A 13,821-nucleotide genomic window follows, 5' to 3' on the forward strand; every position below is an offset into this window, starting at 1 on the left:
ATAAGAAAGTAAGACTTTTAAAGATACAGAGAAATTTTAAGACTTTCAAGATACAGAGTATTGAATACAGACTTTTGAATACCAATTTCCATTCAAGATGATTCACTGAAGTTTATACTTTTGACTAAGCTTGTACTTGAAATCGTTTTGGATAGGGCCTATGAGATACTTAGGTTTCACTCCAATTGAAATTTCGTGGGGTACTAGTCCCCCTTCCCCGTCTATGCGTTCTTGAAATTCTTGGGTTCTCTCTAAATCAATAAAATTCTTGTGTGGAGGTCCCAAAAAAGCTAGTGATGTAGTATGACTGACAATAATTTGTATAGATGGGGGGAGTGTGTGTAGAAGCTAATTTTTTTTCTGAATCAATGGGGGTGAGGGTAAGGGGTCAACCGAGTAAAGCAAGTTTGATAATGATCTTGATGTGTTGTGAAAATCATTACTTCAATACTTCAGTATCTTATCATTTAGAACACTTTATAAAACTTTAATAGCCTACACTTGATAATACTCGATAATACTTTAATATACTTAGCAATACACAAAATTATGGTGGAGAGGCTACTGATCCATGACAGACGGCAATCATAAGTGTGGTGATTTAAATTACGACAATGTATAGGATGTATTGGGCCATCTATACATGGTCGAAGACTCAAGATAATACACTATAGCTCTCTAGAATCGACATCCACGAGAATAACATTCACAATTATTTAAAACTACCATAAACTAGAACTTCTCTTTGCTCTTTGAATAGGAAATAGAATTAGTGTTAAGAAGCCAATCTAATAAACGAATTCTATATAATAAGAAGCCAATCAATTGTGATAGTGTGAAATTGAGTGGGTATTATTGCATTTGTTTTTTGTGTATCAGGTCCTGATACACCTTTAACCTGAGGTTAAATTCTTAAAGTATTTTTCATTGAAGTTCCTGGCTCATAGTTATTAGTTGCTAAAATAGGTGACGATTAAATATTGCTGAGAATCTGTGCATTTGGATGAACGAATCCACTGTAAGCTCTCAACTAATCACAGATTCAAATAAATTTTTAATAGTAGTATAATATCAGTAAATTTTACAGGCGAGGAGAAACTCTCCGCCGTTTACATTGGTGCACAACGGTGGGATAGAATGCAAGAGTGTCTTTCGAACCTCATGTCTAAGAAGTAAGATAAGAAAGAAGTAAGGATAAGAAGTAAGAACTTTAGTTAGTTCTTAGTTCTTGAAGACCTAAACTTTACTTTAGTTCTTTGTAATTAATAGTCCACGTTGTGCCATGAAGATTAACTAAGTCATGGTATAAAGAAATTCTCGGCGACATAATTTGATATCCGGTGTAAGGTGAAGAGGTTTATAGAACACCTCCACCGGTTACAGATTGATATCCGGTGAGAGGTAAATTGGTTTATAAAACACCTCCACCGGTTCATTATAAAAGACCTTTCTAGTATTCAATGTATTGATATCACTGCGACTTTGATGTTGCCTCTTCTCACAATAATAAATACTTCCCTCTCAATGGAACACTTGAAGAAAATGTTTGCAAACTGGGTAGGGAAACAATAGTCCCATCTGTACTCTTAGAATTCGAAGAAACTATACTGTGAGGGTCAGCTATTATTGTAGATATTCTTATTGTTATGAATATTCGACACTTTCCTTCGAAAACTTCCAGATTGTAGACTGGACAGACAATAAGCCCTCTTGTGAGAAAAGCACCATGTTCCTTCAGAAAAGAGTTTCAGCTAGAAAAGGTTTAGTTATGGAATACGTTTGAACCTCCGATAACATCACCCTATGTTTTTGGCGACCCATTTCCCTCTAAGCAGGTCACTTTCGACTCATTTATGTAATTCGAACAAGAATGCAGCTTTCAAAACCAAACAGCAATAAAAACATGGATACAAAGAACTTCTTTCCTCTTCAAAGAAGATGAGTGAATATTTCAAGATGATAATACAATATTGTCCATAATAAGGATGGAGAAGAGAATTACAATCATATTACTTTCTTTTATAATCATATTTATTCGCAAAGTTGAAATATCTTTCCTGTTGAATCTATGATAAAAAACGTGAATTATCTCGATTTTCGAGTTTCAAAAATGGCCATGAAAATTTTTTTGTGGAATCTATCGATTGGAACTCAACAGTTATGTAATCAGGGTGATTCCCCCTGCCTAGAACTGTGGTTCTCACCACTCAAATTTTCAAATTCAGTATTCTTTTGATGAAAACGTGAATTTTCTCGATTTACGAGTTTAAACTAGCCATAAATAATTCCGTATTTAATTTTTTCATTATAACTTTCTGGTTCTGAATCTACGATGACCTCCTCTTAATAGAACTTCCATAATCGATGATCTATAAGCATATTTTTGTGCTCATCTGACCAAAATACATTTATTTTGTAGAGCTTGAAGGGCATTATTTTTTTTGAATCCTGTTGTTCCAAATATTTACATGGAACATTTGTCATAAATCATAAGGAACTGTAGAGTTATTGATTCTACATCCAGAACAGTCAATTTTCGATGTAGTTCTGGATAATGTTCTTCCAACTTTACACTGGCGTTGATAATTAATAGTAAAGTCAAGCGCTGGCTTATCTTGGATCTCTATTATTCGTAGTTTTGCATGCATAAACTCTCAATAATTCGTATATTCTATATTTAATTCATACATCAAGAATCAAGGGAGAGAAAGATAATGATTACAGTGTGGGCTAATGGCTAACTAATTGAGTTGATTGAATATTTTTTTAATCAGCTTATAATTCTGAAATTTTTCATCTGCCATTTTAAAAATATGTCAATAGTTTTTTCAATTTCAAATTTACATTTTATAACTATTTTCATATTGTATTCGATTTTTTTTACAATATCTGTGATTGATCATTGAATATATTTATTATTCTGCAATTTGAATGATTTATCCATCAATAATAAGTATCATCCTCCTCCTCCTACCCCTCCTCCTCCACCTTCTCCAGAGTATGATAGCTGACGGCAAATGCATTTGAATGCATCAATCAATTGACAACATTATGTAAGATTTACCGATCAACTAAGTTCATTTTCAATAAAGACGTGCAATCTATGAGCTCATTCCAGGAAATACAAGTATTAGATAGTTGCTTCCTCCTAAAGAATGTCTCCTTTTGTCAAATGTGGTGCATATAATATGTGAGTGAGTGAGTGTGCGTGTTCATTGGATCATAGGTATATGCTTAGTTTTGCCATGTGTATACAAGGAATGTCAAAGTCAAGAACCAACTATTGTCGATGAGACGGCGGCCTAGTATTAGTCTTCAAAGGCAAAATGCAAAAACAATCTCTATAAAGAAACTGGAAAATAGATTGTTTTCATACGTGAACACATAGTTAAGACTAATCTAACATGATTAATGTGCCTGCCTGATTTTCCCTCTGCCAAGTCTACAGAAGAGTTAGAACAATATCTGTCACATAAGTGTAAAGTGAAATTTCGTCCCCGAAGATTGTATGTTCCAAGTTTTTAAAACTGAATTAATCATGGAAACAGTAATTAAAAATGCTCTACAACATCTTTTTGTATAAAAAGTCTTGAAGCTATTCTATGTCGGAGCTGGCAATACTGGTACAGAGAATTTATAATACAATACAAGAAGAATCACACAAATAATGTTTCGTTTACCATAAGTCAATGAATCAATTTTCAAGCAATCGATCCAATATGTAGCTCCAAAATACTTCTATCAACTACCATGCCAAATTAAATCATCTAAAATATTAAGTCTTTTTACTTTCCTTGTCCTATTACCATAGGTAAGGAAAGTATTGCTTTCCGAAAAAAATTAAGGTACCCGAATTTCTAAATTTCTATATGTTTCAAGGTCCCCTGAGTCCAAAAAAGTGGTTTTTGGGTATTGGTCTGTATGTGTGTGTGTGTGTAGAATTGTTTTACTTCCTTGCCCTATTATAGTAAGGCAAGTATTGCTTTCCAAAAAAATGAAGTAACCCCCATTTTTTAAATCTCTATACGTTTCTAGGTCCCCTGAGCCCAAAAATTGCAGCTGAAGGGAGTTTCTCCTGTATGTGTTCTGAAATGTGCTTTCAAATTACCTAACTGGGCACATTTATAATCACATAAATCGCAGCTGAAGAGAGTTTCTCCTGAATGTGTTCTGAAATGTGCTTTCAAACTATCTAACCGGGCACATTTATAATCACATAAATCGCAGCTGAAGGGAGTTTTTCCTGTACGTGTTCTGATATGTACTTTCAAATTACCTGAACAAGCACATTCATAGTCACAAAAATTCCAGCTGAAGGGAGTTTCTCCTGTATGTTTTCTGATAATATGTGCTTTCAAACTACTTGAATTAGCACATTTATAATAACAAAAATCGCAGCTGAAGGGAGTTCCTCCTGTATGTGTTCTGATATGTCTTCTCAAAGTCCATAACTGGGCACATTTATAATCACATAAATCGCAGCTGAAGGGAGTTTCTCCTGTATGTGTTCTGAAATGTGCTTTTAAACTATCTAACCGGGCACATTTATAATCACATAAATCGCAGCTGAAGGGAGTTTCTCCTGTATGTGTTCTGATATGTACTTTCAAATGACTTGAGGTAGTACATTTATAGTCACAAAAATTGCAGCTGAAGGGAGTTTCTCCTGTATGTGTTCTGATATGTCTTCTCAAATTACCTGAATTAGCACATTTATAATCACATAAATCGCAGCTGAAGGGAGTTTCTCCTGTATGTGTTCTGATATGTCTTCTCAAAGTATCTAACTGGGCACATTTATATTTACAAAATTAGCAGCTGAAAGGGTTTTCTGCAGTGTGTTTTCGAATGTGTCTCTTCAAATTGGCAAAATTTGGTGTCTTAAAGCTACAGTGACCACAGCTGTAGAGCTTGGTCTTTTTGCCAGCCACAGATGACTCAGTGCACTTTTCCACTGGAGAGATTGAATGCTCATTCGGTCTACCCACTTCTGTTGCATAGTCTCGGCCAGATGTGCTGCAGTTTGAAGGCCACATCTCTGGTTCACTCTTCACTGAACTTCCTTCAGCCTCTTGCTCATCTGCAATCATCAATAATATAACTGTTAGATTATAGAAATAGATACATAGTAGGTGAGAATCATGGAAACAGCTTCATATTTCTCTACAAAGAAAATTATTTAACAGTAGGTTTCTTTGGGCAAACAAACTTGAATCCAACTACATTTTTCCAAATGCAAAGGTGGTCATACATGATTCTGATAGGCCTACAAAATTTCACTAAAAAAATTATATAAAGAAAAATTCATCCAAAATTAAATGAGTACATTGAAGATCTAAACCATCAGATTATACATTTTCAAGTGTTAGTGAAAACTTTCAGTAATATCCAATCACATATCCAACACTTTGAACAGAAAATTTCGATATGACAAATTTCTAAATCAGCCTACTAATCGATTACATATTTGTATGATTTAGTCGTATTATATTTAGCCATTAGTCGTTTATATATTTAGCCATCGATATCTCGCCGACATGACAGGACAGGACAGAATTTACTCCGATAGAAAGTATTAGAGGAGACTGTGGTTAATAACTGCGCGAGGTCTACTGTTCACAGAACTACTAGTTATGAAAACTCATGAAATTATTGAAAAATATAATTCATTGCTTAATAAAATATAACTGATTATTTAAACGAGAATGAACAGTTAATATTACATCAATAAACCTGTATCAGCGACCGTCTATAGAAGGCATTGACAAGACTGAGGATCGGCGACATTGTTCTCCTATCTTTCTCCACTGCCATTATAACGTGGACCTCACTATAGGAATGATGCTACAGAAAATTTCGATATGTCAGATTTCTAAATCAGCCTACTAATTAATTACATATTTGTATGATTTACTAATATCTTCATATGTGAATATCTTTAAAACTGTCTGAGATTTCCACGTTTTGATTTCGCCATTCATTTCGTCTAAAAATTCCGTATCAAGAGCATATTTATATCATATAACCACCTTCCATTCATCAAAATGAAGTTGGATTCAAAATGTCTGATCCAAGATGGTAGACCAAAATTGTGAGGTGACATAGAAGTAGTCTTTCTTAATACCCAATTCGATTACTGTCGAATTATTCTTGTGAAAATATTAATAATGTTCACCGCCCTGTATACAGAGTGTTCTGAAAAAAGGTGCCCATGAGTCAGGGCATGATTCCTCTCATCAAAAGAAGAAAAAAGTTCTAATTAACATAGGTCCGAAAATGCTTCGTTTCCAAGTTATCCAGAGTGAAAGATTTTTCTGAATTTCAGTTCCCCTGCCAAAACGAAGCCCTACTGGTATTTGTTGGCTGTTAATTCAGAGGTAAAATTTAGCGTACTTTATGTAAAATAACCTGAAAAATTCAATTAAACCCTTTCCAGACCCTTAGCTACAGTAATTTTAAGATATGTGATGAAATACGCAAAACTTGGTCCCGAAAAACAAGTTCCTTTAAGGTTTGAAGCAGATTTACTATGTAATGTGCTCTGTATACAGGGCGGTGAACATTATTAATATCATTTTCACAAGGATAATTCAACAGTAATCGATTTGGGGATTAAAAAAGACTACTTTTATTTCACCTTACAATTTTGGTCTACCATCTTGGATCAGACATTTTGAATCCAACTTCATTTTGATGAATGGAAGGTGATTATATGATATAAATATGCTTTTGATACAGAATTGTTAGACGAAATGAAAGGCGAAATCAAAACATGGAAATCTCAGACAGTTTTAAAGATATCCACATTTGAAGAAATTAGTAAATCATACAAATATGTAATTAATTAGTAGGCTGATTTAGAAATCTGACATATCGAAATTTTCGTGAGCATCATTCCTATAGTGAGGTCCACGTTATAATGGCAGTGGAGAAAGATAGGAGAACAGCTCGCCGATCCTCAGTCTTGTCAATGCCTTCTACAGACGGTACTGATACAGGTTTATTGATGTAATATTAACTGTTCATTCTCGTTTAAATAATCAGTTATATTTTATTAAGCAATAAATTATATTTTTCAATAATTCATGAGTTTTCATAACTAGTAGTTCTGTGAACAGTAGACCTCGCGCAGTTATAAACCACAGTCTCCTCTAATACTCTCTATCAGAGTAAATTCTGTCCTGTCCTGTCGTGTCGGCGAGATATTGATGTATAAACGACTAATGGCTAAATATAATAGGACTAAATCATACAAATATGTAATCGATTAGTAGGCTGATTTAGAAATTTGACATATCGAAATTTTCTGTTCAAAGTGTTGGATATGTGATTAGATATTACTGAAAGTTTTCACTAACACTTGAAAATGTATAATCTGATGGTTTAGATCTTCAATGTACTCATTTAATTTTGGATGAATTTTTCTTTATATAATTTTTTTAGTGAAATTTTGTAGGCCTATCAGAATCATGTATGACCACCTTTGCATTTGGAAAAATGTAGTTGGATTCAAGTTTGTTTGCCCAAAGAAACCTACTGTTAAATAATTTTCTTTGTAGAGAAATATGAAGCTGTTTCCATGATTCTCACCTACCATGTATCTATTTCTATAATCTACCAGTTATATTTTTGATGATTGCAGATGAGCAAGAGGCTGAAGGAAGTTCAGTGAAGAGTGAACCAGAGATGTGGCCTTCAAACTGCAGCACATCTGGCCGAGACTATGCAACAGAAGTGGGTGGACTGAATGAGCATGCAATCTCTCCAGTGAAAAAGTGCACTGAGTCATCTGTGGTTGACAAGAAGACCAAGCTCTACAGCTGTGGTCACTGTAGCTATAAGACACCAAATTCTGCCAATTTGAAGAGACACATTCGAAAACACACTGCAGAAAACCCTTTCAGCTGCAAATTTTGTGAATATAAATGTGCCCAGTTAGGTACTTTGAGAAGACATATCAGAACACATACAGGAGAAACTCCCTTCAGCTGTGATTTATGTGATTATAAATGTGCTAGTTCAGGTAATTTGAAAGCACATATCAGAACACATACAGGAGAAACTCCCTTCAGCTGCAATTTTTGTGACTATAAATTTTCTACCTCAAGTAATTTGAAAGCACATATCAGAACACACACAGGAGAAACTCCCTTCAGATGCGATTTATGTGATTATAAATGTGCCCGGTTAGGTTGTTTGAGAAGACATATCAGAACACATACAGGAGAAACTCCCTTCAGCTGCGATTTATGTGATTTTAAATGTGCTAGTTCAGGTAATTTGAGAAGACATATCAGAACACATACAGGAGAAACTCCCTTCAGCTGTGATTTATGTGATTATAAATGTGCTAGTTCAGGTAATTTGAAAGCACATATCAGAACACATACAGGAGAAACTCCCTTCAGATGCGATTTATGTGATTATAAATGTGCCCGGTTAGGTAGTTTGAGAACACATATCAGAACACATACAGGAGAAACTCCCTTCAGCTGCAATTTTTGTGACTATAAATGTGCCCAATCAGGTAATTTGAAAGTACATATCAGAACACATACAGGAGAAACTCCCTTCAGCTGCGATTTATGTGATTATAAATGTGCCCGGTTAGGTAATTTGAGAACACATATCAGAACACATACAGGAGAAACTCCCTTCAGCTGCAATTTTTGTGACTATAAATGTGCCCAATCAGGTAATTTGAAAGTACATATCAGAACACATACAGGAGAAACTCCCTTCAGCTGCGATTTATGTGATTATAAATGTGCCCGGTTAGATAGTTTGAAAGTACATCTTATCAGGAGACATAAAGAAGAAAAACCTTTCAGCTGTGAATTTTGTGATTTCAAAACTGCTCGTTCAAGTTCTTTGAAAATTCATATCAGAACACATGTCATCATACAGGAGAAAACCCCTGTGACTACAAAAGTGCTAGGTTAGGTACTTTGAAAGTACATGGACACATAAAATTATATTTAGTTAAATAAAAAACCATGTGTCATATAATTGGTTATGTTTCACTATTAAGAATTCAAAAATTTAGGTAGAATTAATTATACCACCATAACAAAGAATTAGGCTCAGTTGCATAAAAGCCTGTTAAGTTTTTAATCATGGTTAAATTCGGCAAGAACCAATCAGAGAAGGCTTCTCTAATTGGTTCTGGTTGCCTATAATTAAAATTGAAAGTCAACAGACTTTCCTGCAAGATTTTCACATTTTTCAGCACATAATGAACACGTGAGTGCATAACATATTTTTTTATCAGTACTGAAATGAGGTCAGTATTACAAAAATCAGATTAGTGTAAATGTTATAATCTGTTTGATGCCCTAGAAAAGTAGACTTTCTTGGAGAAACATAAGTGCCAAGCTGAATAAAGCGGTTTTCAGGAGAGTCGGCAGGGCAGGAAGCTCTCTGATTGGCTGATTATCATCCCAAATGCCAACTGATCCCCAATCATCCAATTCCCAAATGCCAACCCAATCGGACAGCTTCCTGGGAGAAGCAACTACTGTAGTGAGGTCCACGTTAATGGCAGTGGAGAAAGATAGGAGAAAAACGTTGCCGATCCTCTGTCTTGTCAATACCTTCTATAGACGGTAGCTGATACAGCTGACGGTAGATTGATGTAATATGATCTGTTCATTCTCATTTAATACAATCAATTATTCATACTTTTCAATAATTTCATAATAAATTTACATAATTAAGAAGAAATATTTTATTAATTAATTATTAATTCTACATTGTTGACATTCGTCAAAAGACGATCTGGCAACAGAGCAAAGTGAGAAAGAGATAGCGCTATCTGCTTTGTTGAATGAGAGACAAGGATAGCAATACCATTGCTAATCAAGCACTGTCATTTTAACATGGATTTCACTATAGTTAGGGATTAGTGAGAATGTATTAAGTAGAGCGCACACTAGGTCGGTGGATAATAACTATTTCAAGGTTAATACTTTCTTGTATGTAATGTCTGTTCTAACTTATCATACAGTATTATGTTTTCTAGCTGTGTTCTAACAAGTAATTCATTCTTTATTGATTATTTCATTGACTATTAACTTCAGTGATTTCATTCAATATGGACATCTATTGTGAAATAGACACGTTAAAGTCGGTCCTGGCTGCCTAAAAAGCAGTCGTTAGGTCATGTCAGAGGCCCTGAAATTGATCAGTGGTGGCCTGAAAACTCTGACACCAGACCTGAGCCAGCCAGATCACTCGATATTATTATTATTGTGAAATCAATTCAACAACAGTCAGCATTACTTATTGAAAACATCAATGCTACCCATTCCCCCGACTCTGACAGTTTGAAGATAATCTCATTATACCTCAGTGCTCATCCTGGGTGTCATTCATAAGTGCGATGTCTCAAAAGGGCTTAAAAGTACCGTACTTCAACTATCCGTTTTTTGTGTGTATCATATAAAATAATTAACATACCTGTATCTTGAAAATTATTAGCATATTGTCATTAAAAAGCCAAAATTAGCATCTCTAACATTTCATTTTACCTTTGTATCCTAATTAACCAGAACATTTTAGGTTATGTTTATGCACACAAAACATTGGAACTCGCAGTTGAGGCTCTCAACCTAGTGCCGCAGTGCAAGCTGGTTTCGCACAGCTTGGCTGAATTGGCATTTGAGATGCCTGTCTGAATGGGTTTCTATTTCGGCCGCATTGCAGGATTACTGTTAACGGTTGCAGCTGGGGCTTTTCGTTATTTTTCAAGATAGAGGAATTTCTGATTGCGGATTCGTTCTCAGCGACACCAAGTTCAGCCATAAGGTTCAGATTGACAAAAACAATTAAAAAAATCAATTTTAAAAATCATCATGAAAAAAGTCAATTCAAGGTCTTGCAGATGTGTTTTTGAAAACGTTTTACTGGTGACGTGTACTTGAAAGTTTATAGATTTGGATAGTGTTGATATATTCAGAAGTGGTGGATATAAATTGGTTAAATTTCGAGGATACATTCTCACGAATTCGATTTTTCAACTATCAATTTCAGAAAATATTATTCTAGTTTAAATAGAAACTTTAATCGGGATGTTGGTTCAAAATCAGGCAAATTTTATTAGTGAATAGCTTACATCAGACAAGTTTTTTGATTTTGGGTATTAAACCTGATAGACTTGGCAAACTTTAAAAGTAATAATTCAATAGTAGAATACTATTTATAGACTGAAGGCGGCAAGTATTGAAATGAAAAATGCTTGCACATCAAGCACGGCTTCATATTACACTCACCTTTTTGGCCGACATCCATCTAAGTACATGAACATATTTTTGGCAGAGAATATATAACAATATTATTACAAATTATTATATTTGGCGGCTTCCACATCTCAATCACAGACTCCAAAATGTCTTGAACATGCCGACATCTATCTAAGTACATGAACATATGGGCATGACTTGTAGCTTATACAGAATTACATTCAATACTAACTGAGCTTATTGAATTTGATCTTTCTTTGATCTCTTATATAGAGGAGAGGGTACTTAAGATTCATTCCCCACTCTCCTGGAATATGAGAGAGGTTTTATTTTTGTTTGATTTCAAAGGTAAAACATGTACCGTAGCTCTCCAAAAAATTACTTTTGAGTGAGTGCAGTCCATATGTACGGGATAAATTCATGTCTAATGCTAGGCATGTGGGTACATGAGTATTACAGAGATAGAGTGTGATGGTGAATACCTTACTGTCTGTAAAAAATAAGGAGTTATCCTGATCAATCTTTCAACTATGCAAGCAGGATGAGCATAGAATCATTTGATATTTTACTTCAAAAAATCAAACCTGTACTGGAAAGAACCTCAACTAACTTCAGGGAAGCTATTTCCGCCGAGCAATATACTCACTATAACTATAAGGTAATTATAATATATATCCAATTATTGGTGATATTTGAGACTAGATTCTTCTTTGTATCGTCTGTGAATCGAACTACCTTACTAGAACAAAACAAGATATTGTGTTTCACCAATGTAAAATAATCAACTTTGAGCAACATGAATTGCTAATTTTTTTCCATTGAAAAAATTGTTATATTTGTCTACAACTGAAAATGCAGGAACAATGGGTTCATTATCCTTGTTCTTGGAAAACTGAGTTTATAGAACCGTGCTGACAAAAGCCAATAATATATGGTAATTATTAATAAATAAATACTTTAAATTCAAATTTATTCCCAGCTTACAACTTCAATTAAATAGAACAGTTCCATTAACATTGAAATTTGAAAAAGGAATAGTGGAGACTAAGCTTAGTTATCATCTTTCGGATGATGATCTATTATTATAGATCATTCTAATAATAATATATTGATAAATGAAAGTTTGATTGATTGTACACCCATTCTTGTTTTCTAGTTAGAGCTCAACTCCCCAATATTAACTAGAAGTATTCGTGTGACAAGCAGATAATAATTAACTTTTGTATTGAAAACTCTGAAACTTTATGCTGTTCCAATATAGAACATAAGATTACTTATTGAGAAAAAGTTACCAATTGAAAAGGTACTAATTATAATAGAGTGATTGAAATACATCTTACATTGAAACACGAGTAAATGAAAATAGGTACACCAAATATAGTGTATAATAAAACTGGAATGAAACTGATGAATACGAATGAAGCTAATCTGCCGCTCTGCTCGGCTCAGACATGTCTGAGTAATCAATTTAACCGACTGGTTTGATCTTGAATCTGTCCGCTAGGCGGAACTACGCCGACTATTGCTGGGTGGAAGAGCTTACTGCGGCCGCTCGCATTCCCACCGACGCTGCTATTATTTGCTGTCTCAGCACCTAGTCCGAGTCAGCCAAGCAACCAGCCTGCACTGCGGAGCTAGGTTCAGGGTTGCCAAACGTCCCGGGAAACATTTGTACAGGACGCCAAAAGTTCCGTATTTTAGCAAAAATGATTAAGGCAAAGTTGAGGGTTGACAACCAAAACGTATAATGTCAAGACATTAAGGGCCGGTTTCCGAGCTCGGGATTTAGCTAAGTTCTACACCTTTTCCAACAGTATTTGAGTAAGTATCAATTGTAATTGAGAATAGTCATTTGTATTTGAGAAAACGTCAGATGTAAATGACAATAGTCAATAGTATTTGAGAAGTCATCACTTGTAATAATTGAGAATAGTGAATTTTATTTGAGAAAGTATCATTTCAATTTGAGAACATACAATTTGAAATCGATAAGTTGTCAGTTGTAATTGAGAAATAATTAAAAAAAAACAGTACTTCCAGTACTTATATTTTTCATAACTGTAGGTACTCATGTGAAATTATATGATAATGTATTTAATATTTCAGTAAAACGTATAGTTTTTGAATAAAACATTATTTTCAAGCCTCAAAATCCATTGAAGAATTGCCGAATTGTTTGATCAAGAGATTCAATTTGATTGATAATAAAGTTTAATTGCGCCGTAAACATAGAGAATTTGATCTTCATAAAGTACAATATATCACAAAATGTTTGGAGACAAAAGTCGCGTTGCCAATACATACATAGAAATAATTCTCATTAATCATTCGTAAACAGTACAGGAGAAGTACTTTCACCATTAAAAATATTAATTTTTCCCCCATGCAAAGCCTATGATAGTAATTGGAATACTGTGTACGAAGTACAGTATCCTTTCCTGCTCAAATCAAATCTGTACTGTAGGCTACAGAAGAGTCACGACATGTCAATTGGAAAATTTTCTCATTTTCAATTGATATCTTCTCATTTACATTCGACGATTTCTCAAATACAATTCACTATTCTCATCTACATCTGACA

General features: G+C 34.3%; 1 protein-coding gene across 1 annotated transcript in view; it reads left to right on the top strand.

Moving 5' to 3' along the window:
- The window catches only part of LOC111043467 (gastrula zinc finger protein XlCGF8.2DB-like), a 138,967-nt gene extending 128,400 nt beyond the window's left edge, over positions 1-10,567 (top strand). The window contains exon 6 of the mRNA XM_039440705.1: positions 7,643-10,567. Within this exon, the coding sequence (XP_039296639.1) occupies positions 7,643-8,943 (1,301 nt within the window). The 3' untranslated portion in view covers positions 8,944-10,567. The remainder of the gene's footprint in view (positions 1-7,642) is intronic.
- The last annotated feature ends 3,254 nt before the right edge of the window (positions 10,568-13,821 follow it).

The sequence above is a fragment of the Nilaparvata lugens genome, chromosome 14 (assembly GCF_014356525.2).
Source record: "Nilaparvata lugens isolate BPH chromosome 14, ASM1435652v1, whole genome shotgun sequence".
Taxonomy (NCBI): domain Eukaryota; kingdom Metazoa; phylum Arthropoda; class Insecta; order Hemiptera; family Delphacidae; genus Nilaparvata; species Nilaparvata lugens.